This window comes from Rattus norvegicus, chromosome 10, assembly GCF_036323735.1.
Source record: "Rattus norvegicus strain BN/NHsdMcwi chromosome 10, GRCr8, whole genome shotgun sequence".
In the NCBI taxonomy this organism is placed as follows: Eukaryota; Metazoa; Chordata; class Mammalia; order Rodentia; family Muridae; genus Rattus; species Rattus norvegicus.
The window spans coordinates 48227170-48253765 of record NC_086028.1 but is presented as its reverse complement, the minus strand read 5'-3'; the positions used below and the strand labels follow the sequence as shown (position 1 = coordinate 48253765).

General features: G+C 43.7%; 1 protein-coding gene across 1 annotated transcript in view; it reads right to left on the bottom strand.

Annotated features, from left to right (window-relative positions):
* The window catches only part of Tekt3 (tektin 3), a 33954-nt gene extending 9047 nt beyond the window's left edge, over positions 1 to 24907 (bottom strand). The window contains 6 exon segments of the mRNA NM_001024739.1: positions 1327 to 1549; positions 4034 to 4177; positions 7430 to 7500; positions 14830 to 14913; positions 16853 to 17460; positions 24797 to 24907. Coding sequence (NP_001019910.1) covers positions 1327 to 1549; positions 4034 to 4177; positions 7430 to 7500; positions 14830 to 14913; positions 16853 to 17431 — 1101 coding nt within the window. The 5' untranslated portion in view covers positions 17432 to 17460; positions 24797 to 24907.
* Positions 24908 to 26596: the final 1689 nt, after the last annotated feature.

The following is a 26596-nucleotide window of genomic DNA, read 5'->3' as shown; positions in this document are numbered from 1 at the left end:
CTTCTGCAGTGTGGCTCCACCCCCTTTCCCAAACTTCTCTCCTAGGACACACCATCATGGACCTAAACCCAGCCTCTTAATTACTGCCTCCTGTTCAGGGGTTACCCTTGGAACATTTGTTTCTCCTTCCAATCCCTGAACATGCTTTCTGCATTCGTCATGGGCAATCCTAGTGCATGACCTTGTACTGTTATTACCAGCTGCTGGGGAAGAAAAGCATCCTATACTCTTCTCTGCCCTGTACAATGTACACTGCGTGGCTCAGCTATTGTTTACTGCATAAGTTGGACATCATGGGAAGAAAAGGTGAATTGTGGCTGCCTGGGGAGAACATGACACCCTCCATTATGACCTTAGAGCAACAGTACAAGGTCTTAAAACAGGAAAAGACAGGCCAGGGCAAGGACTCAGCTGTTAATAGCATTGGCTGCCTTTCCAGAGGACCCTGGCTCAATTCCCGGCATCCCCATGCTGCTCACAACTACCTACAACTCCTTTTCTAGGAGAATCTGACGCCCTCTTCTGGCCTCCATGAGCACTGCATGCACACAGTGCACAGATATACATGCAGGCAAAAAAAATCATATATGTAAAATATGTATAAATAAGTATTTTAAAAAGAAAAAGGGAAATTACTAGGATGAGGAACACTTAGAAGTAAAGGCAACGGCTCTTGTTTATCTTGAAGTGTGGCTTCTGCGCCAGCCTTTCATTAAATTGTCATTTAAAACTCTTATACTCACAGCACGGAACACTTCACAAACTCAGGAACACTCAACACTACCTCTTTGCTTCCTGAATTTGGCCCTGTCGCCCAGAAAAGGGGTCTGAAATGGTTGACCCCCAACTCTCCCTCCCCCGACCATATGTTCTACTAAATTCCCTTCCTAGTTATATACAGCGGCGGTTCATTAAGTTTTACCATAATATTTTTGTTTCCATTGGATACTAAGAGCCTTTCCCTACATAGTGTGTTCTTTGTGTTCCGAATACCAGCGAACTCCAATTTCATTATAACACCTGGCTACAGACTGAAATAAACAGCCGGCTTTCTACTGCTTTTCATTTCCCTCGGTCTGGATGGCCAGGAGACCAGGCGACTTGTGGCACTTTTTCTGGGGGTGGTGAGAGATTTGTGGGCTCAGAGTATCCTGCCTTGTGCATGGCAGTGATGGGGAACTCACAATTAATCGACGTTTTTATTTCATTTTTCCCAATCCTGGAGGTGGAGACGGGGGCCTTGCCTGGGCCTAGCAAACCCATTGCCTCTTGACCCACCCCCATCCCCAGGTCTAGTTCTCGGGCCGGGCCGGGCAAGCGCCTCACCTTCGATAAGTGAATGTGGATCTTGTTCTTGGCATCAACAGTCTCGGCAATGCGATTGGTGAAAGCCACGTTCACTTTGTTGAACTGATTCCACATCTCATTGGCTATCACAATCAGAAGGTTCTCGGTGTCCTCTCTTAGCTTAGCAGAAGCTGCCCTTTCACTCTGCGAGCGGAGAACATTGTCATCCGTAAACTTGGCCCATGACTCGGGCACCGATACCCTGGGAATGGAAAGAGAGCTCAGACGGTCCTCGGAGACTGCTCATCCTGAGGGGGTCCCCAGTGCCACCTATCCTAGACGTGTTCGCACAAAATGGAAACAGCGGAATAAAGCTAATTAAAAAGAAAATCCTCAATTGCCCCTTGTTTTACTGTTGACCGATAGCCTGTTAATAGGCACACGGGAATTCTTCTGCCAGGTCAGGGGTAGATTATGAAGGGCAAGAGCACGCAGGCTCTTTACAAACGTGCTCCGGCTAACCCGAAAAACAGAAGCAAGAATATCAACCTTGGGGGTCGCCAAGGACGCGCCAATGAACAACAGTGCAAGAGAAACCTTTCCAGAACTGTAAGGAGGGAATGATAACTTGCAGTCGGCGACATGTTTAGGAATGTCTGCTGTCTTGCAGCTGGGGCTGTTGAACTGCTCTAGTCTTGGTGGACAACAGAAAGGCTACACAGACTAAGAGTTTATCACTTAAATGTTTATAACATAGAGATTCCAACATCCCAAGGAAACAGTATTCCACAAGATGGAAACCACAGGACAGTCATGTCCGCAATGTTTATATAGAGCTTTGAAAGCTTAGAAACGACGTAAAAGAATGCAAGTCTGGGTTAGATTAGTACATGTGAAAAATCTATGTAGCATGCAAATTCATGAATATTTACTTTATGTGTCTATATTAACCTGGGGACATTAAGCTCACAAGCAGCATTATTGATGCAGCTTGCGGTGAAAAGTTGAATAGGCTATGGAAATGGCATGTGGGCAATACCCTTCTTTAAGATTACGAACTAGCATCTGTTGATCTGGGGACACTTTGAAGGACTAAAGAGCAGTTGTCAAGTTGGGTGTCTCTGGATGGTAGACTTAACTGATGATATCTGTTTTCTTGTTCTTATGATAAAATATTGAATAGGCCTTAATGTTAAATAGACCCAGACTGATGTCATGGATGTGCCCTATATTTTGAAAGGGATGGCGAAGAGCTCCTGCTGAAGCTGGGAGCCTTTCAAAGGGCTAGGTTCCAGGCCACTGCTCATCCTCCAAGGAGGCAAGATAGACACTCTCTGCTCACCTAGAGTCAGGTCAGAGGCATCATCTGGAGACTACATAGGACACAGGGTCTGGTTCTGAGTCACACATGAACATGAAAAGCAAAGTGGTGCCTGAATTGGAGCACTCAAGAGAGGGAGCTGCCTTGTGGGACGAGGTGCCCACAGGATGGAATCTGTTTTGGTGTCACGTTAGAGGTAGTGTGTTGAACAGGTGTCGGGGAACTATGGGGGTCTTTATAGGGTGCTGACGATTCTCCATCTCACATGTGGCTGTGGTTACACAGGCATTCAGATATGTCAGGCCCACTGACACACATGTGCAGTTTGGTCATTTCATTCTATGTAAACGTCAGTTAACTTGGCTATTTTTTAAAGGAAATGGCTGGCTCAAACTTTAAGCCCTGTCTCAAATGGCATGCCTGGGGTCTGGCAAAGAACTGCCAATAGGGTAACTGTGACAAGCGGTGGTAAGAGAGGCATTCGTGGTTTCCAGCCTGTTCACACAGGGCCCAGGGCATCTAGGAATTGGCAATGTCTGGTCAACTTTTTGTTTGTGTTTTTCTAGGTTTTCTGCAAAATAAGGTGCCATTTTCATGTTACAGAAACATTTTTGGATGAAAGAATGCAGGTGGTTCAACTCTCAAGGCCTGGTGCTCCTAGATTAAAACCTTTTTAAAACCCGATCAAGGCCAAATGTGTCTCTCCTGTTCAGGCACCTGACCATGCTTTAAATCCTCCATTTTAACTCATATTGACTATGCCTGCTGTCAGTGCATTATCGGGAGGTACAGCCTTTAAGTTGGTGATTCTAAACCTATTGATTACAACTCCTTTGGCAACCCCCTGTCTCCAAAAATATTCTGATTCACAACAGCTACAAAATTACAAGTAAGAAGAGCAACAACAACAACAAAAAAAAGGATGGGGGTGACCGCAACATGAGGAACTGTATTAAAAGGTCACAGCATTAGGGGAGTTGAGAACTTCTGCTTTGAGTCCTAAAAGCACTGCTTTAAGTAACGAGTGGGTCGTTAAGGAACATCAATGCCTTTAAAAACTCTTTCTTCCCTTTGAGGTGCTAGGGACACCAGGCAGATGTACCCCTCAGGAAGTCACATCCCCTGCCTGCATTCATGCCTCTCTGGAGAGAATAAGTTCATTGGTTAGTTTTCCCACAGTGAGCTGCTATGAAAGTGAGTCCACCATTCACTTTTACAAATGTTCATTTGCCCTTCTGTTTCTTCAGCATAAAAACTCTATTCAGAGATTGCCACCTTGGACTTTGAAGACTCCAAAAATGTGAACCCAAGAAACTTCTGTTCTTTATAACTCACAGGTCTTGGGGGCAGCCTGTATGCTGCATCATGATGAAAGCAGAAAGAACAAATGTCATTACAGTCACAGAGTGGCAGGCGCCAGCTTACGTTGCATCGACATTCTCCACCCCGCGGAAGTAGCTGACGCCCTGAGAAGTGTTCCGCAGGTGCTTGCATTTATCGTCAATCCGGAGGGCAGCCTGTTTGTCACTCAGATCCTTCTCAAGCTCGTGCTGCGCAGATCTGTCTGAGCTGCAGAGCCCAGGGAAGAGAAGAAAGAGACAGCTCCAGTCAGAACTTTCCATACTTCTCCATCGAACAATCAACTCCCATTCTGAAGGAGCATCGGTGAAAATGGCCCTGCACGTGAGGCGTGAGGGCCCTACCTTTGCCCAGCCCACCCTGCCCTGCGGTGTCCCATCCCACTCCACCCTGTCCATGCTTCCTGTCCGTGGAATGTGGGGACGTGGAGAGAGGAAGCAGAGAGAGAATCCTATCTCTTAGTGCTCATCAACAGCTGAGGTGGGGCACTGGTTTGCCACCTATGTCCATTCCTGTGCCTTCCTTTCCTCTTTCCTGTTCAGCTTCATATTCTCAGCCACTTTACCCCTATTTTTGAATATAATTTTCCCAAGAACCTCATGAGGCATATACAATCAAAGGCTCCCTCAATTCATTGGTGACCTAAGTTTGTGGCCATGTTTCGACTCAGACGGTTCAAAGGAGATATAGATTAATTAAGAGTTGGAATCAACTTCCAAGAGTGTGTAAGGTAAGGTTAGGGAGCTGGCAGTTCACCCCAGCACTCTACTCTGTCCTTGCAGCCCAGTCACCGGAAGAGAAGAAACCCTGACAACCTCAGCAATACAATCTTCTTCCCAAGACGCCAGAGAGAGAAGAACCATAAGGCCTGCCCAGAGAATAGCCCTGGATGAGACCTGGGCGTGGGTGACAGGTGAAAAATATCTTCAGTCATAGAACGGTTCACTCAACAACTGTTGTATGACCCTAGAAACAGTTAACACAGCAGAAACTTCTCTGATTAGCATTATATTAGCACATGGCAATATACACATGACACAGGCAGCTGGTGTGGCTCGAAAAAGGTGACAACAAAAAAGGGGCCAGGAACTGCAGAGCAAGCTCTGTGATTCTACACAGGATGGTCAGGGAAGAATTCATCAGATCACTCTGAGTCTTGGGGTAAGGATAATTATATCACACAGGTTAATGGTCTCAAAGACACTGGTTTGCTTCTAAGTGAAACTGTAGAGTGCTGATTGCTGTGCTAAAGAAGGGACTGCTGGAGACTTGGGGGGGGGCACTGGGAACCCATAGCAGTGACTCAGAGGAGGAAATAACAGCAGGGACCCAAAGAGAGCAGAGGAGATAAGAGTTTAAACTGTGGGTATGTTTAAGAACCAAGACAAACCCTCATGAGATAGGACTTGAGTGAGAATCAAGAACTCCAGCCGGGTCATTGGATTGATGGAATTTCATCACTGGAGTCGGCGGACATTGGGGTTGAGAGGAGCATCTGGGAGAATTCAGGTGACACATTAAGCCCAAGTATACTTTCCACACAGGCAGAGAGAATCCTGTCGAAATTTGAATTTGTCTATGCTAGAGACAGAAAGTTGGGAGCGATTAGCATGTGGCCTGTGAGAAGCAGGACAACAGAATGATTAACCACTTGTGTGCTTCTAGAACCTTAAGCAAAGCCTGGCATAAGAATTGCTCAGTAAAGATTGTTTCTGGTGGAATGAACTGGTACCAGCCTCTTCCACTTACTGTGTCCTGTGCCTTCAGTGGAGTCATTCAGCTAAAGCTTTGTTTTGTTTTGTGTAGAAATGAAGGCAGCCCTACGGCAACTATCTGCATTTTATGAGTTCTAGAAGAACATGTATGCAAGAGATGCCTCCCCTTTGGGCTATTATGCTAGAACTCTGGACTAGAAGGTCTGTCTTGCTCGTGATCTGGGGCCAGCACATCACATGGACTTCCTGTATTGAGATGACATCTTTAAGGAGAAGGGACTCTAGACACTTTTCTCACATGTACTCAGGGCACCTGGGAAGATATGTGATGTTACCATCTTGTCAAGAGCTATCATACAACCAAAGATGTCAAGAGGCATTGTAGTGCCCATGGAAATTCCAAGTTGACATGCGTTCTGGGAGGTGGCAGTGGCATCCAAAACAAGTGAATTGAGAAACCCTGCTTCTCTTACAGTTGTTGGAGAGAGTACAACAGGAAAGCCAACCAGGGAAGTGAGGTTGCCATTCTGTCTACTACGGATTTAAGCAAAGCCAGACTCCTTAGAGGGAACCAACAAAAACCCAAGCAAGTGCACACACAGGGCCAAGACCTTGCGCAGCAAGGCCTGTGATTTAACTAAGGGAGACAGTTATAATGCAGACTTACAGAGAAGTGTAGCTGCCCCAACGTGGCTCATCTTGGCCAATGAAAGCCAAGGACAAAGACAGAGCAGGAGATTTTAGATCATGAAAGAAAATGGAGGTAAGTACAGATTCTTAGGATGTGCTAAGTGAGACTCCTAAAGAAGTCACCAGCTCATATCAGAACTACTCTGTCCAGAGCCAAACCCTGTCAGGCAGCTTCCTGCCCACCTAATTCCACCTCCAGAGAACCATAGCATTCAAACCTCATCAACTTTTCCAGTGTCGACCCCCAAAGACCCAGGTTGGACAACCTAAGCAGGTAATAACGAACACTTGTTAGCTGAGCACACCCATGTCATCCTAGGTAGCAGTGGTATATGTGTAGCCATCGTGTCTTTTGGGGAAGGGGTGGCATTTTCAACACTGCTTCTTCCTGTGACCAGAGCTAACACAGACCTTTCAAGAACTGTTAGACAGCAGGATCAGACAGCGCTTTTTCTATTCTGATAGCCATTGCCCCAATTTAGGAACCTCCCCAGATTTTGTTCTCTTTTCCCGTTGCTCCACCCTTGTCTTAAAGAGCAGGTGCCCTAGAATCTGTCCCCTTGAGGGCTTCTCATCCCAGTGGTAAATAGAGATGGTGCCTAATAGCAGTGCTGTGGGTGCCACGAATGATGATGTATTCAGGACAGGTGGTTTCTCTAAGGAAGCAGGGAAACAAAAGGGAGGTAGCCTGTTCACTGCCAGGACTGAACAAAGGCCTCAAAGGAAAGACTCTTCCTTCCCACAGCATCTCCAAGTTAACTTTTAAATGAAAACCGAAGACACAGTTCCAAGCTCTCATTCTAAGCTCTGAATAAAACTTGGTGAAGTGCACCTCTGTGCACGTACGTGCCTTTGTATGTGCCTGTGTGTGTGCAAGGCCACACGTGTGTATGTGACCATATGTGCCTGTGTGTGCCCGTGTGTGTGTGTGTGTGTGTGTGTGTGTGTGTGTGTGTGTGTGTGTGTGTTCATATGAAGCTCTAAGAGAACTGTGTACAGGAGGCAGAAGTACCCTTCAATGCTGGGCTTTAAGGCTGGATAAAGGGGGAAAGCTTACGCCAGTTGGGCTATCGCCTTATCCAGATGTCGCCTCATTCTTTCTTGGCAACACAGAACGGTTTCAACTTCCTGCTCAATAGAAAAACAAAACCACACATTAATGTCTTCATTGGGTAGAGCAATGAAAGTCAGCAAGGTTCAAGTCTATCAACGAAGGGAATCTTATTAGTTGAAAATCTGTGACATTAAGCAGTAAAACAAATTTACATCTATTTATTTAGCTGTATGCCTCATGATAATACAAACCAATCTTTCCTTAGAGGACTATAGGGAAACTACCATATGGACCAAGCTGGAACAGGGGAAAAATTTTAGTGTTTTGTTTCTACCCCATCTTCGTTTGTAGGTAAAACAAAACAAAACAATAAAAGCCCTAAAACTTGGGTGATGTGCAATATTGAACTTATGATGTATTTTTTCTGGTTTTGCATTTTTATTGGGGTTTATTATGGGCAGGAGGAACTGCCACCATTAAGTATGCCCCTCCCACCAAGCAGGTCCATTCTAATCCTCCTCCCGTGCCTTCTGGGACTTTTTCTTTTTCTTTGTGCTGCTCTTTGTGCAGCTAGCAGCAGCCTCAGGCTCCTTAGAAAATTTCCTTTTCTTCTTAGGGGATGATGCCTTTTTCATAGCAGCTTTCCTTCAAAAGCAAAGGAAGCCAGCAAAGGTTGGGAGGTAGGCCTGGGAGCTTCTCCATAGTTACACACACAATGCTAGCAGGTGGAACTCTTGGAGGTCAACCACCTGATGTCATGCTGTGCCCCGTAGCCCAGTCCCTACACTTGAACCAATGCCACTCACTTGACCAAATGTGTGGCAGCTTGAGGCTACAAGGATATATGCACTATTTCATAGCATGTAAATATTAATTTCCCTCTGAAATTAATATTAACATTAGGACATTGACAAACTCAAATAACACTCTTCAGTCATCTTTATAAGTGATTATAATAATTTTTACCACTTTCGAAAGTAAAAAGGGATCATCCCTAATATTCTGTTTTGTGGCTTGGATGCTTCCCCTTAATAGTAAACGATGCTGTTGTGAACAGTCAGAGTAAACAGATCAACGCTGCCAAGGGTCATGCTTGTTTTCCAGGTTTGGCAATTAAAACTAATTTCCCTTCCAGAAAGCCGAATTCGTCTACAATAAGGAATAAGTCTGCCTTCCTTGGGCATGCCAGGTAGTGATCTGTCCTGCAACTCTTACCAATGTGACAGAACATGCCCCAAGACAACAGACAACCTGCATGTATGTGAAGGCTAATGTAAGGATGTACCTGATGTTCTCAACATCCTTAAAGTGCAGTCCTTAGCCACATGTGGCCGTAGGCACCTGTAGTCTCAGGGACAAGGAAGGCTGAGAGGCTGAGGAGTTTAAGTCTAAGGCTAGCCTGGCTCACAGAGTAGGAGACGCCCCTCACCTTAAAAAATATCAATTCTTTCCCATCAGATGCAATATAACTTTGTGTGTGGTGTTTTGTATATTGGCATTAATGGTTTCTATGGTGCCATTGTCTTTGTTGATTTGAATACAATACTTTCTTTGCTCTACTATTACGAATGCCTGCCCATTGTCTTCTTCCTTTATTGCTTAACCTAAAAGTATTGAATAGGGGCCTTCTGGGGGTGGAGGAGCTCAGTCAGTAAAGCAATTCTCTTGCAAGGGCAAGGGTCTGAGTTGGCTTCCCAGAACCCACACAAAGATGTCAGACATGATGACCTGAGGAGGCCAGACCAGCAGATCCTTGAAGCTTGCTGGTCAGCCAGTCTGACCTAACAGATGAGCTCCGGGCCAATGAAAGGCCCTGCCTGGAAAAGAAGAGGAAGCATCCCTGAGAATGACAGCTGATGTTGTCTTCCGGCCTTCACATGCATGCACATATGCATATATGTGCACTCCCACAAGCATATGAACATGCCACATATGTGTTTAGACAATACTGAGTGTGCCTAAAATGTTAACCTGCTGTCTGATTCTTAGAGGCTCAGGATCAGTAGAATCAACTAGTGTTTTCTCGGCTTCCGTATTGTACCAAAGTTCTGCCTGTTCTTATAAATGTCATGGGATACTAAAAGAGTCTTAAATTTTTGTACTGTTTAATGTTCATCTGTCTCAATGACATAGAGAAGAGGGACAGTGAGAGATGGGGGGAGGGAGAGGGAGAGAGAGAGGGAGAGGGAGATCAAAGCATGCCTGGAGTCCTGCCTAGAAAACATCATTAGGGTACTTTAAATTATGTGCAGTGTGTTTTCACATAAAATACATGTAGTGGAAATTTCTGGGATTTCCAGTGGAGGGGATGCATTTAATAAGATTTCAATATTTTTTAATCCTTAAACAGTAGTTTTTATTTGTGGGTTCAACTAAAGTTGGATGATGAACAGCAGCTGGTTGAGGCAGGGGAATTTACATGAACAAGGAAAGACTACATTGGGACCTGTAGAGCTGCCCGGTGTTACCTGATCTGTTGATCTGCACTCAATGCCTTCAGTGGAACTATGTGTGGTGTAAGCCATCCTCTGCCCTGCCTCGAGGTAAGAACTTGCAGGAGACATGTGCAGAAGGCAGAAGCTATGGAGGTGGTCTGGGTCGTGAGCCCGTGGCTGTAGCTACTGGCATAGCCCAGGTTTGCTTGCAGTGATTCTGAACTTGGAGAGGAGTAAGAGCTCCCAAGGACGGACATCCTAGAGAGTCTCAGCATGTGAGTGTAGTACATGACAATGTGGTCTCCTTAGCAGGACTTTGGGGAAAAGCCAAACAGGAACTTCATCTGTAGTTGAGGAACCTTGGATTCGGCCTCCTATTTGAGCAGCCTCACAGCCTCCTGCTTCACGCAGCTCTCTAGAACTATATTCTTAGGGCAGTGTTTGCAGGGGTGAGGCTGTCAGAGTAGAGACTCAGCAGACTTTTCCTTCCAATCACCCCCAGTGAAACCACACTTTAACTGTGACCAAGTTATGAGGTAATCTTAAGGACAACGACACTTTCCCAGGCTTCTGTATAGATAGCTTTAGACTGCCATTCCTTAAACTGTTTTCACTTAAACCTTATTTGAAGAAATAAAAAATAAAATACAATAAAATAAAATAAAACCTCCTTTGCTTCCAGGCAGTGGTGGTGCACACTTTTAATCCCAGCACCCGGGAGGCAGAGGCAGATGGATCTCTGTGAGCTCAAGGCCAACTTGGTCTACAGAGTGAGTTTCCAGGATATCCAAGGCTAAACAGAGAAACTCTGTCTCAAAAACAAAACAAAACAAAAAACAGTAATTAAATAAATGACCTATATTTTGCCTATATAATCTTAAGTCTAAAGGTATTTAAAATTATCAAACACTTTGTGATAAAAAAAATCAAGGAGATATTAATTTAAAATAGTCCTTTGGCACAAACATAATTTTACTCTGCTACTTGTTAACAACAAACACAATTTGCATACTAACGAGATGGGCGTGCTTATGTACTTTTGATGCTGAGGGACAGAGTATCTTCCATGCCTTTCAGAATGAGGGGTAGAGGTACATTTAGGGCCATGCCAGAAACTGTTAATCCCAGACTAAAGTTCATTTAACAGTTAAAATATTTCAATGAAACTAAAAGTCACCAATCATTAAAACTGGACACTCTAACAACTTGATGGAAAGACATGCTCGCTTCATGCTTACGTCCTGAGGGGTGTCGGTAGGGAAAATAAAATTTTAAATCTCTGCTTTCTGTAATTGAACCATCATGTAATCCAGAAGAGCTGAAAATTACTTGGAGAAAAACATTGCAATTCAGGACATAAAATAGTCAGGAGTCTGAGCTGTGTTTCAGGCAGCACCGGTGTGGCGCTGCGTGTGTGCACGGCATGCACAGTGCAGTGTACAGGTTATGCATTCAGAACCGAGGCCACAATGTCGTCACATGGTGCAGCATGGATGAGCACTGCACAAGACCCCATAGTCCTTACAAGTTTAACTTTGAATTCATTTTTAATTGTGAACATTTAGAACCTTTCCACTGTTGTCAAATTTTTATGACCCCCCATGCTCTCTGTTACATACCCTCAGAAGGGATTGCAGCCCACAACTGAAGAAGCCCATGCTTAGCAAACACTTGATAGAATTGGTCCACAGCTATTTGCTCCAAACTTAAACTTTCCTTCCTGGATAGAGGAGGGAACATATAAAACCCAGGAAGTAAACAAAATTTACAAGGCTTCAGGGTTTTGAAAGTTAAGGGAGTTGCTAAGCCTCTATAGATTGATTGCTGAGGAAGAATAGATTCCCTCTTTGGCAAAGCTACCTTCAAGCTGTGCAGGAAGATTGGGAGTGTAGCTTTGGTGAGTCAGTTACCCATAGTGGGCAGGCTTTCCAGAAATAGAGCTGCCTTTAAGCTACCCTTTTCTAACAGTCCCAATGGTTTACTAAGCTACAGTTAGGTAGACTATTTTCTTTGGTTTTTCATCACGTCCCTGTCCGGGGTGTGATGTGACATTTGTTCACTTCTCCTCAGGAAAACTCACACAAGAGGCCATTTGCCTCACGATAGAACTTAATACTCATGTGAGTTATGGACTCTGTTCCAGTGGAGTAAGATGGACAGCATCTCAAGAACACTGATGTCTGACTACCGATGTGGATAAGGGCGAGTGTCCTTATGAATGCAGACCCTGCACCCAGAAGGTTGAAGCTATTCGTGTGGTTTTGTATATTCACGTAACTGTGTTCTTTGAGGCTCAGGGAGTGTAGTTAAACCACTCCAGTTGAACAGCCTGCAGCAGTCCAACTCCTAAAGTCAAACTGTACTTCCAGTCGGACCCAGGTCAGGGAAAAAAACCTCATCTACAAGAGCAGGCCCTTTGTTCCTAACACAGTCCTTGTTATCAGTTTTCGGTTTCAATATTTGCTCCTGTGTCCCTCAAAGATGACTAACAAGTAGCTGTACTTTCTGACAAAGCTGATTGTCAGGAACTTTTGGACCCACAGTTTGAATGTTTGAACTTAGGCAAGAAGTATCTAACTTAGTACGGATGTTTGGACCCTCCCTAGGCTTTCATTCTATGATGAGACTATCCAACGCCTTCTCAGAGCAGAGCCCTCCTCCCAGGCTGCATTGCGCTGAACTGGGTCTGTTGCAGAAGCTCATTCCCACACATTCCTAATAGGCCCTTGAAGTCTGAAGTGTCTCTGCTCCTACACCATGGAGGGAGGAGAGAAACTGGTCGCTGGGAGCAGTTTGAGAGAGTCAGCTTGGTTCTGAGTAGCAGGCCGTGCTTGAGTCCCAGAGCATAGCTAGTTGCAGGTTTAACTTTGGGGATAAGATGACCTCTGTTACTGAGTTGGAAAATATCAACCTCTGGTTCAGTGTTTCTTGGTTCTCAAAGATAGCTCTGTGGTGTACAGATCACAGGCCACATCACTTCCCAACTCAAGGTCTCCAGCCAGTGTTCGCCAAAACCAAACTCAGGGCCCTATCATTGCCTGGATCCAAAAAGCTAACGTAACCCATTTCCAAATTCTAGCCAGCCCCAGGCTCCTTCTGACACCTACTCGTCTGCAGTCAGTTGCTAAAGAATTCGCTGTCTTGCGTTTTCACTTTGTGGCACTTCTACATCCTGTTTCCATACCTATTCCCCTGCAAGCTTTTCCCTTTCGGCACATGCTTTCCATTCTTCTTGGGTAGATACTTGGGAGCAGAGTTCCCGGATTATGTAGTCACTCTGAGTAATCATTTTCTAAATCAGATGCATCACGGTCCATTCCCACCAACGATGTGCATGGAGTTCAATCCCCCCAGAGTCTCAGCCCTTATTTTCTCTATAGAAATGGCCGTCCTGTGGGTGCGAGTCTCATTATGAAGGTGATTTCTGTCTTCTTGGTGATTAATGATGATTCGTGGTTTTATACCATTATAGTTTTTGGCTTCTCCTCTTTGGTGAACCGACATGTATGTTCAACCATTTTTAAAAATTGGGTTGTTTTTCCTCTAAAACTTTTAGTTATTGCTTATATAGGCTAGATAAAAGTCCATATCAGGTCTATGATATATGAACATTTTTGTTAATGATAATCTTCCTCGATGTGCCAATTCCTGAGTTTTGTTGATGTAGCTTATCTTTCGTTCTTGTTTTCCTTTCAGGGTTGTATCTAAAAAGACTGTCACCCACTCCAGTGTCAAAATTATTTAGACATACTTCCCCTAAGTATTTGATCATTTCTAACTTCTGTTAAGTCTTCCATACATTTCATATGTCACAGTGTAGGGATATGAGGTGGTGTGTTGTTTGTTTTCAGATATAGAGCTGAGGCTGACATAGGACTTCAGGAGATAAAGCTGCAGTGAAGGGTACTCTCCCACCAGTAGGAAGTGGGCAATGGGAAAGTGAGCTGAGAGGAAGGACAAGCAGACACTGGGTTTGACCAGTACATGCCTGATCCTTATTATCATTACATGTTAATCAAAGTTTTTAAAATTGTTTGGCAGGGCACTTAAGGTGAAAAACTAGTGTTTGAGTCAACGTCTTAGCCAAAGAAAGAGACTGGGAGCAATCTCAAGCACATGGAGGCTGAAACCTTAACAGACTGAGAGACGATAGTGTCTCAGAAAGTGAGAGAACTTGGGAGCAAATCAGATTTAAGAGGTGGAAAGTGAAAGGGAGCCTGGGAGAATCCACAGAGCAGCTTGGACACGTCAGTTCTGGGGTTGCAGCTTGGCTGTGGACCAAAGCCACCCCAGATGCCCATGCCCTTTGACATCCAGTTGCTATTCCTGAAGGGAAGTGGGGGAAAGGAGTCAGGAGTACGCCCTGTGGTCAGCAGTGATGGTCTTGACACCAGGGTGGTGTGGAGCTACAGGGAGCAGATCCCGTGCCTTCCCTGGAGACCCAGCACACACTGCCACGGGGGGCGTGAGATAAGGACGCTGCCTAACTCTTCAGTGAGGGAAGACTGAGCTGTTGTCTGGTGGCGGCAGCTTCACAGTTTTGAACACTGGGGACTGAGCCTTCAATGTTGTGTCCTTCAGGGATATGCACTGACAGTAAAATGGCCTCAGCGTCATTTTAAATGGATGGAGGAGTTTTCCTATCCATAGACACAGTTGGGGTGCAATCTTGGAAACACATTTATGTCATTACTGTGTGAAAGGTACACTTTCATCTAAATGTGTTTGACAGACTGGCTGAAGTACTCCAAAATTGACCAACACTGATTTGCATCCAAATGGGGCTACTTTATCCTTTCCCATAGTTTTTAAATTTGCACTCAACATATATTACATACAAAAAAAAACAAGAAAATGAGCCCTTGCCGGGCACTATAAATTTACTTGTGAGTGGCTTTAGACGCACATTTAGACTCACATTTGTGTCTGCATCTTCCCATTACCGAAGCGTTTTCCCTCCACGCTTACCGTCAGTAGTTCTTTCTCGGCTTCGTCATGCACGAGATCGATCCCCATTCTCTTCTCTCGGTGAAAGAGACACTCTCGGGCAACCTAGACATCCACAGGGCACAGAGCATGTCACTACAACATGACCATGGCTACTTTCAAAGAAGTCAACAGGGACTCCCAAGATAGACTTCTCAAGTAGGCTTGGAAGAGCCTAAGAAAGACCCCAGAACAGAAAGAAGTCTTTGCTGTTACTGAAAGGGTGACATCTACTCTAGAAATTAATTTGAAAAAGAAAGTTCTAATTTGGAAGGCTGACAAAAAGAACCCCACCGATGAGCAACTGAATCAAGTGCTTGGCGTCAGGTTGGTGAAGAGAAACAACTGGAAACCATGAAAGATTGGGTCTGAGATACCATTATTTTAAGTATTTTCTGCTGGGAAAAGTAGAAATGAATGGTTTACTTTCAAAATATTCAAATGTTTGTATGGCCCACTATCTAAGTCATTATCTGTAAAAATTATTTATTTTCATAATTATAAAAATAATATGCTTTTACCTATTAAGAATTAAAATATGGAAAACATGTTTCAGAGGCTCATTGCTGCTTTGGTCATAGGTTATCTAATTTTAATAAAATGGAGACAAAAGCATCCCTACAATTATAAAAAATATAAAAGTATAAACTACTTTTTTAGAATCAAATAAAACAGTAGACTGAAATTTGAAAATATTCTTCGAGGCAGAGAATGTTGGTAATGACAACAAAAAAAAAAAATAGCACAGTCACTAACAATGAATTACGTAGGAGGTCATTTTGTAGCTAAAATGCTTTCTTCAAAACCCTTTCCATGACAGAGGACTATGTTAAACTTTTGTAAATACAAAATGTGAGCCATGTTGTAATATGCTTTTCTTTCCCAGCTTTAGACAGGAAATGCCTTCTTTCTATGGTGGTGCATAAGAGGTTGGAGGACCCATCCTGTGGTACAAGGGTAACAGGTGACTGGAACCCACTCAAAACCTAGTCAGACGCCAGTAACTAAGTGAAGGACTGCCTGTCTGACCATGACAACTGGCCTACACTCGGCCCCAATTATCTTTTTAGTAAAAGAATCCTAAACAGATTTCTAAAGGGGTCTCATCTGAACACTTGTGCCCTGAAAAACAATTACATCAACATAAAGATTACTTCATGATACAGACTGAAAATTTTTTTCTTTCTTAAAAATGTTTATTTGTATATGTATGTGTCTGCATGTTTGTGTGCAAGTGTGCATGTATACATACATGTGTGTGCACGCTTGTGTGTATAGTTGTGTGTGCAGGTATATGTGTGCATATGTGTGTATTTATATGTGTATAGGTATATGTGTGTATATGTGTAGGTTTCTGTGTGTGTGTGTGTGTGTGTGTGTGTGTGTGTGTGTGTGTATACATGTGAAGGCCCAAGGTCAGTTTTGAGTTCCTCAGATACCATCAACTTCATTCTGAAACAGAGTTTCTCATTGGCCTGGAACTCACTGATTAAGTTGACTGGCCAGTGAACCCAATGATCCCCCTGCCTCCACCCTGCCAGTACTGGGGTTGCCAGCACAAACTACCATGCCCTGCCTTTTCATATGGGTTCTGGGGATCAAATTTGGGTTCTCCTACTTGCAAGGAAAAGGTATTACCAACTGAGCTATCTACTCAGCTCTCATTAAATTATAATTCTCTTAAACAACTCTTTTCTTCCATTTTCATCTTAATCTAGAACCTGCAGAGACCGGGCCAGCCTTTTTAAGAGCTAAGAAGACGGCCCGTTTCAGCTGAAAACAGTGTGGAGCCTAATGGTGTTTCTTTAGTCTGCTTTGCTTTCAGAATTCGCTCAGAAACTCACTATGTGTGATATATGTAAAATGGCAATTTGTTAGCCATTACCAATCCCATTTACAAATTTATTGATGAGGGGGGTTTCTACGGGCAGCAGAAAATGTAATTTGTTGGAGATAACTATAACCACTGAGCTACAGTGCCTTCTACTCTGACCCTCATCCTCACCTGCAGAGGGGCATCAGTCTCTATCAAACCCCTCTCCAGCCTTCTCTTAATATCGGTCAGTGCATTTGTCTCCCCAATCATTTCATCCAACTCATGTATGATTTCCGATTTCCAAAATGCTATGTCATTGACTCGTTCTCCCAGGTTTTGGGTAGAGTCAGCCTGGGTCTTCCGGATCTGCTGGTATTTGTCTTGAATGAGCCGAGATGTATCCACTCTGAGTCTCTCTGAATTATGGCGTGAGCAATTGGACTCCTGGAAGCCGACTAGAGTGGAACGGTACCAGTCATCAGGGGTGTACCTTGTGAAGAGCGTGGTTCTGTTGGACACGAAGGGGAGCATAGTGCTCTCACACACACTCTGAGATGTCGAGGACAATGGGGCCAAGGTTGGGTAGTTGTAGGCCGTTTTGTAGTATGTGCTTGGTCTCCATGGAAGGCTCAAGCTGTGTGTTAGATTACGATGGGGAAAACGGTTCCGATAGCTCGATGTTAAGGTACCAATGGCTGGTAGAAAGTTGGTTGCTGCAGGTTGAGGGTGGGCATAAGTAGCTGTTAAAGTAGAACCTAGAGGTTCCATGGTGCTCAAACACAATTTGTAAATCTCTCCTGCAAAAGAGGGATGGAAGAAAGGAAGGAAAAATGGAAGGAATATCAAATAAATAAATCATATACACTGTACTGATAAAAGCTTTCATCTGATGCAGAGCCAGCTTCAGTGTTCCCAGGCTCATTACAGATCTCTTCTCATACGTTATCAGGACCCGAGTCTCTAAAATGTATGAAGGTAGTATATTTTTTATATTAGTCATTTGAATTTTTGAAATTCAAACGTTTTAAATTAAAGGACTGATCCCGTTGTGTGCAACCTCGCAAGTGTAGCTTCGCATTACTCCCTAATTGTAGTTCATATAATTCTAGAACATACATCGTCTTCTTTTTAGCTGAATACGTTTATGGGACCTCTTAGGGAGACCAGGACGCTACAGACTGTGACATACTTTTTGGAATATAATTCTGCTGGGGAGCTTATGTCTATAGACCTGATGCTAAGAGGGAGAGAATCAAGTCATATTCAATTTGATGCACTATTCAGATAAAAAGAAATGAGTTCCTCACGGATTAAATAGCTGTATACCAAATACCTTCTGACCAGAACCATAGAATAACTGATTTGTAGAACTGTGTCCAAGTTAAAAATCCACTCATAAAATAGCTTCCCATGTCAGAGTGGCCCAAGTAACACTCACTCCATCACTCTGTGCTAAACCCCTCTCTCCTTTTCCTCCTACTCACTTTATATTGGCATCTCTTCACTTCAGTTTGGAATTTAAATATTGCTTTTCTTCAAAGCGAGTTCAAGGCAACTTGAGGTGTTGGGGGGCCTTAAGTCTGCCTTCCCTCCAACCCATTTCCTTTATCAAATCCAGAAATAACATAGTTTTCTTCCAGCAAAAAAACATTTCTCCTTAGCTTTGCTTAAATGTTTGGCAAGAGATCTCAAGTCCAGAGAGGGTCACTTGGTACTCTGACAGTGGAACCTGAAAGGCAGAAGGTCAAGTTGGTTTTTCTAATACCTGCTACGCTGGCATCTTGAGAGACTACAATCCAGGATTGTCAAAACTGAAACCACAAAGCCACTGAATATGAGACACGTGCACAGTACAAGTTATGAGGATGGAGAAAAAGCCATGTAAGAAAAAGCAGGCAGAGCTTTGTTTTAGGGAAGGGGTAGCTGTAGGTTGATGTCGTTATGCAGGTGAAGGTGGACACACGATAAAACGAGGCCTGTCATTGAATGAGAAGGAAGGGCAGGAGGGAACAAAGTTTTAGAGGAGAGGGAAAAGGAGAAAAAGAAGAATCAAGAATCAAGAGAAGGACGACCCAGATCCGGGTGGTCTTGAATGGCCCTAGGTAGTTATATATATTTCTTAAGGGGTGGATTTCTATAGGTCAATTTATCTTACCTAGGTGGGAGGTTTATGTCTTTATTATTTGGTTGGGAGTTTACTGTTTGGAATGTATTGTGGATTGAGAATTTAACATACAAATATGGTTGATAAATTACAGCTTATTGAGTTCTGATTTCCCTGGGTATTAGGAGTGTGGTCAGAGTCTGTGGCAGGAAGCCACGATAGGCCAGCCCCATGCCGGACTTCTAGAACCCTAGGATGATCAGATTGGCCAACAAGTGACTTGGTTCCCTGAGAACATCAAAACACACTCTGGTCACATCACGGTGTCCAGCAGCCCATCAAAAAACTACATACTTACTAACAGACAGAAAACATAATTAAAGAGAATCGGTCTGTAGAAGCAAGTCTGGAAATGGAAGGGATGATGGGACAAGAACAACTGTGGAAGGAGCCGGATGAGACACTAGCAATAAAACAGGCACACAATGTCTACTTAACTCATTAATTGGGATGGGTAGCATATTGGACACCTGAGAAATAGATATTGGTACACGCAAGCCTTAGGAACAGGAAACAGATTTTCTTTCAATGCTTTCTTTCTTCCTTCCCTCCCTCCCTCCCTCCCTCCCTCCTTTCTTTCTTTCTTTCTTTCTTTCTTTCTTTCTTTCTTTCTTTCGATAAAGCCAAAGCAGCAGTGGAATAGCACAGGAATTGTGCCTTTGTGCTGTCATAAGGAGAGGGACCAAACGTTGGAAGAAATAACTGAATACCTTCCACGTGTGACAGAAACTCTTTAGATGGTCATAAAAGTATAGAAATCCCACAAACTGTAAAGAATATAAACAGAGAGAGACACAAACATACATGTACCCCAGTGCCACCCCTGGGGCTGGTCCAAATCAAATTTCTGAAAGCCAGACCTAAAGAAAAAAACTGAGGATTGGAGAGAAAAAAACAGCACAGCAAATAGAATGAACAGGTATACCAGATGCCAGTTGCCCCCAATGTTTGTTCTGTGGTGCCTGGCATCAAACCCACAGTCTTCCACCTGCGAGGCAAGCATTCTACCAACAGAGCTACATGCTAGCCCTTGGCACAGTCTTTAGAAACCTGGAAGACAGCCTAAGGCAGAAATCCTCTAGCAAGTGAAATGTCTCTCCCTCTTGTTGGCTTTCTGTTGCTGCACTAACACCACCACCAAAGGCAACTTAGGGGGAAAGGACTGATCCATGCCGATCACAGTCTGTCACTGAGGGACGTTGGGGCAGGAACTCGAGCAGGAGAAGCAGGAAGCCCAGAGGATGCTGCTTCCTGGTCTGCTGCTCATCACTCATTCAGCTTGCTTTCTAATTCAACTCTAGACATCTGCTCAAAGCTGAGCCCGCCCACAGTAGGTGGGGCCAGCTCACATCAATCATTAATCAAGAGAAAAAAAAAAAAACCGCCCCACAGTCTTGCCCAGGGGCCAGTCTGATGGAGGTGTTCTCTCAAGATTCCCTCTTCCCAGATGACCTGAGCTTGGGTCAACAAACAAAACCCTCAAAAAAGTAAAGCCAGATAAAAGATTTTTCAATCAAAAGTCGAACAGATTCATCAGCACCAGGCTTGGGAAGGAAATTCTTCAGGCAAAGGGAAGTATCCCAGATGGAGCCTTGGATCCAACACAAAGAATGAGGCACGTCAGAAATGGGAGGATGTGTGCTAGCATTGTTAAAAACCTTTTCTAGCCTCCAGGTCTCTTTAAAAGATAGTTACTTCTGGGTTCGGTCCCCAGCTCCGGAAAAAAAAAAAAAAAGATAGTTACTTGAGGTAAAAAATAACAAAATGTTGTATCGTTTATCAAGTAGCTGTTCAGTGTATGACAATGAGAGCACAGAGGGAAAGTTTGGATGGAAGTATTACATCTGAAGGGGTGTATGGTTGAGATGAATGACAGATTTTTAAATAGACAGAGCCTGTGCGACATTGAAATATGCAGTGCACACTTCGGTACTGGCACTCTCAAGAGGTAACAGAGGACCACTAGGCATGCCTAAGAGCTTTCCGACAGTGAAAACATCGGGAAACACTCAGGTCCTGCCACCTTTAACCCTTACACTCTCACAAGTTTCCATGGAGATTCCAGAAGTGATGTCATATGTGGCATTGCAGCAGAGTGAATGAAGACACCGAGCCAGTAATGAAAGAAATGGGCTACTATTAGAAGACAATAGCACTCTAGTCAATACATTAAATTTGCTTAACCTGAGTGGTGTGCACAGCCACATATCTTAGGGCTATCTGAAGTTGCTGGTGTCGACATCAGGAATTCTGCCCAATCCCTTAAAACATTTTAAAATGGATGTCCTGAAGCAATCTCTTAAAAAAATAGTTAAAAAGAGTTCTATCTGATAAGTCAAAAATGAAGAAGGAGGAGGAAGAAGAGGACAACAGGGAGGTGAAGTAGGTAGAGGAGAAGAAGAGAAGGAGAGGGAAGGGAAAGGGGAGGGTAAGGGGGAGGAGAAGAGGGAGGGGAAAGAGGAGCTGGGGAGGAAAGGAAGACAAAAATATGATTCATTAGGAAGAACAAAACAGCAGAATGACAGACGGAAATCCAACCATAATATAAGTTACATTTATATTAAATAGCCTCTACACAGATTGAAGAATGATCTTAAATATTATTAATTGTATATTATCTAGAAAAAACATTTAAAATATGAAGCAGGAAATTTAAAAATAAAATTATTGGAAAACATGCAACAAGTAAATAGTAACAAATTTTTAATTCGCTGTATTAACATCAAGCTATGCAAACAAGATTAGAGATAAAAATGAATGGAAGGGTCATTCAAAGAGAGACGACAGGGACCTGAGGCCCGTCCCTGGAGTCCATCTAAAGATGAAAGGAGAGAACCGACTCGAGGGCTTGTCTTCTGACCACCACACAGGCCCACCAGCACTCACACACATTTCATACACATGCAACAATAATCAATAAAAATAACATTTCAAGAGATATAGCAATCTTAAGTGTCTATGTATTCATCGACAAACACCTAACACACAGGTCGACAAGATTAAAATAAGATAGGCAAATCCCCCATTGCAGTTGGATATCCAACCTTCTTCTGTCAGTAATTCATACAAAAGATATACTGGTTAATACTCTTTCAAATATCCTACCCTAACTGGACCTAAGGTTTCCTAAACTACCGAAATCATGCAAGGTACACATGTTTTATTAATATGTCAAATTAAGTTACAGGTTCATGATGGGCACTTAGAAGTTTGTCAAATAATAGGGAATTAAACAATACAATTCTTAAAAACTCATGAGTCAATTTGGAAATAGCATGGGAAACTGGAAACTGTCTTTAACTGAATAAAAACAAAACACAACCCATGCAAATTAATGAAACACAGCAAAATGTGTTACCAGAGCGAAGGGTCTGTCTTCATTCATGTTAGAAAATTATGAGTTCAAATCCATGGTCTGTAATGATTGGAGTTTTCTATTTTGCTTTTCCCTTTTTGTGTTTTTTGTTTATTTGTTTGTTTTGTTTTTGTTACTGCTTTTGGGTTGTTTTGTTTTAGGACAGGATTTCTCTGTGTGGTCCTGGCTGTCCTGGAACTCACTCTGTAGACTAGGTTGAGATTAAAGGTGTGTCCCACCTTTAATTTTTACTTCTTTAATCTAAGAAGTAAAAAGCAAGATAAATCCAAAGTAGAGGGGAGAGAAAGCAAAGAGAAACATCTACAAAACAGAAAAGGGATACATGGAAAAAGAAAAATGATAAACCTGTCAATAAAATGAACAAGTTAGCCGGACTCACCAAAATAAAAGGAAAAGACAAATTAGGAACAAAAGAGGACTATTACACCCGCCGTGTAAAAGTAAAAAGTCGTACTTATAAGACAACTCTACTCGCAACATTATTAAAGCAGAGGACAGCACAGGCCTAACAGATGGTTCAAAGGGTAAAGGTGCATGCAACCAACCCTGATGAGCTGAATTCAAGTCCAGAAACCCACATGGCGGGGAGAGAGAGAACGGACTCCTGCAAGCTGCCCTTTGAGGCCACATACATGTCTCAGTTTTAGAAAGACCCTGGATCTGTTTGCTCATTGTGTCTTTCCCAGTGCTAGGTCTCTGGATTCTAACACAGTCGCTCTCTAAGCAAGTCTGAGCAACACTCGCTAAGATTGCTAACACTGCATCTTTCTATCGTGGAAACCCAATGAGGTCTTGGGGAAGATGGATGAAAGTAGCTATGAGAATCACCCCCTCGCCCAGACCATTGCTTTTTGCTTTTTAAGTTAAGTTTTGGGCAGATGTGGTTGCTATGCAGGCTTCTAATTCCAGCACTTAGGAAGCAGAGGCAAGTGGGTCTCTATGAGTTTGAGACCAGCCTGGTCTACATAGCAAGTTTCAGGTCAGCCAGGGCTCCAATAAGCAAACAGATAAATAGATTATATTTTGTCGCTACCAAAAGAAATGAGATGTGCTACAAAGTCAAACAGCGTTGGGCTTTATTCATTTAGTGTGTGATCAACAGGTATTAACATACTGAGAGTGCTATAGTACTCAACTATAAGTATTGATTTGCTAAAGATAGAATGAACCCCACCGAGAATACAGGTACTGGAAAGTTCTATTCACAATTCAGAAGACTGACTTGACTTGAATGGATGTATTTTATCGGCACATTTTATTCAAGACTTTAGGATCATAAATTTTTAAAAGAGCAAAAACGTATAGAGCATCTCCAGAAAATACAAGTACAGACACTGCATTACTTTTCCTCACGGCCAGCCTCAGACTTGACAACTTCATAGGCAGACCCTCAGGACTAGAATCAGGTCCACTGGTTCCAGTAGCTAGCACAGGGTCAGATGGGACCAGAGATATATGCTAATAAATACCACACTTAACTAGAGCTTCTCTTCAGACCATACAAACATTTCCCCTTTTAAACAAACACCAAAATTAGAAGCGATGACTTGCATTTCAACATTAAACTCTGCACCTTCAAGGTTAAATTAGAACTGGGAGAGGCTTAATTATCTGTAAACAAACAAACAAAAACAAATGCAAATGAATTTTTCTCCAGGGTCTAGTACTCTGGAAATGAACTCCCAGATATTTTTACTGTCATACCTGTATGCCCAGAGGCACCCATGTACAGAAGCAATTAGAATGCCCAAGAATTGCTCTCTGGTATTTTTAAGGGAGCAAACTAAAAGGGGAGGTGTATAGGTGACGCGAGGTATATTCATAGTCCATCTGATGCATTGTCTGCTACATATCATTGCATGCACTTAAAACAACACCTTGTATTGGGTGTCTGGATAGATACAACATGATAAAAGTGTGGAATATGCAGAGTATAAGGATATACTAAATTCTGGTAGGTTTGCGCCCTGGGAAAAGAGGACCACAAAGTGGCCACGGTTGTGCCTGTAACCGTTTAAGGGGTGGACAGGGTGACTTGGCATACAGATGCTGTTCGCCGAATTATTGTGTGAAATACTCCATTTATAAAAGTAATAGAATAGTTTACCAGATCTGTCTAACACTTTACCTATCCATAAAACAGCTTCCTTTTCTCAATAACCAAGCAAAGATTGTTCTCCGTTTCTCAAATGTTTGCCTAGTACACCACCATAAGCACCAGGGGTGGTATTGAGAGGCTTGGTTTTAACTGCCCCCCCCCAAAAAAAACCTGCAAGGAAGATGTAACTGAAAGTTTCCTGGGACAGGGAGTACCAGAGGACACTAGCCTTGATCCTTGATTTGAATTTCAGAAACATGTCCTCCCCTGAGCTACCTGGAAGCCTAGACTAAGAAAAAGCAGCCTAGAAGAGGGATTTGGTTTCAGACACAAGCTACACTCTGGAAAAGCAGGTGAAAAACAGGATGAATGCCCTTTCTGTGGACCACAGGATGGGACAGCAGACCCCGGCTGCCAAGGGACCGAGGGTGAGACATCCTGGACACATAGTCAGGTACCGCAGCCCTGGGGCCACGACCTTCCTACACCACTCACCTGTGTGCGCTGTGGACCCTCAGCCGCCCTAGAGGCTGGCTCGCCCCGCCCCACTGTTGACATCAAACAGTGGACCACTCAACCGCAGCCAGGGTCCCTAGTAGGAAGCGGATTGGGTACCAGCAAGGAAGCCCTGCCCTAAGCGGTTGCTATGGACGCTCACGAGCTTAGTAACCGTGCTGGGATAGCGGGTGTTGGGAGACTAGAGCGTCCAGGAGGCACTGGAACTCCAGGTTTGTTCCAAGGCGCACCAGCTACCTTTGGGATCTTCCCTCTGTTAAGTTTTCAGTAAACACAAATATTTCTGTAGACACTGGCCACATGTTTTACTTACATGCTCATCACTGTCACGTCCTTCCAAGCCCTAATAGAATTTCTTATGCCAGGTAGGGGCAGTGACTGATGCTGTATTTACTCATTGGCCTTGCCACACCCAGCGGCAGAACTGTCTCTAGAATGCAGACCTAGAGGGTTTAATACTCCTTGAGATGGCATCCCAGTTTTGCCGGTGCCAGGCCTAACAATTCACACTGGTAACTTTAAGAAGAAAGAAAACAAAACCCCCGGTGAATCACTCTTGGTGCTCCTTGTGTGCCATTCCCAGGATGCACAGCTCCCAGGGGATCTTAACATGTGACAATAGGCATGCAAAAGGGAGTGGGTTCTCAGGTTTTCCCATTCAAAAACTTGGTTATTTCAGAGGCTTCAGACTGAAGTCATAAGAAGCCAAACAGGAATCGCTAGATTGGCACCAGCAGGGTGCACATCAAGGGACTCTGGCTTTCTGACAATGAGCCCAGAATACTTGCCTCAGGAGGCAGGGGTGGGTAACTACAAAGACCACCTGAAGGTCCTATGCTTAGCCTGGATGCATGACTGGGTAGGTCACACGGAGGCCGTCCTATCCCTTTACCCAGGACTGCATTGCTAGCCTTCTCTTTCCAGTTCTCCCTCCTGACAGGCAACTCTAGATTCTGATTCAAGATGCCTTTCCAAACAACCATTTTCCTCTCGAGCGTAGTAAACTTCTTTTTCTTGATTCTCCAGACTCCGGATGGGCTTCAGTGATGCCCACAAGATGCTGCCAACATGGTACGCTACTTCTTGGGGCCTGAGAGCTGGAAATTTCTGAACCAAAATTAACAGAAACCTAGTGAAGATGAAGCTGTCTTTATACTTTGTACCATCTTCAATATGATGCTGAGTGAACACGGTCACCCTGGGTTTGATTTAGAAAGGAACGGGAAATCATAGCTCCATCTGGCCTTTGAAGTGATGCAGGGACATATGAGTGTTATAAACTTCCTGGTTAAATTGGGTTAAATTGATCAGCTTTATTTACAGGGCAAAAAATTGCAATCAATTTTAAAAACAAAACAAAACAAAAGCATACGTCAGATGCCTTATGTGATTGCCAAGTGTTTGCCAGAATTAAAAAGTAATTATCACCCTTGCACCTATCGTGCTTGCCACAAAGGAGTTAAGCAGCCACCATTTGTGGTTTGGATGCACATGTGTGATGCCAAGGAGAACACTTACCAAAGGTTTGGACAGAGACGATTGAGCTGACTGACAGAATTTACTGCTTTGCCTAAGGAGAATGCTGCTTGAGGCCAACTCTATAACTTCCTTCCTCTGTCCTACTGTCACCAGACTTCCCTTCTAGTCACTCTGGGTTTCCTATCACTCAATCATCAGCCTTTATCCAGAAGCCACCAGCCTGGTCCCCACTGTACTTCCCCATCAGGAACCAGGCGCAGCTTTGTCTAGGAAGATCCTGGGGGCTCCGCCCACCAGCTG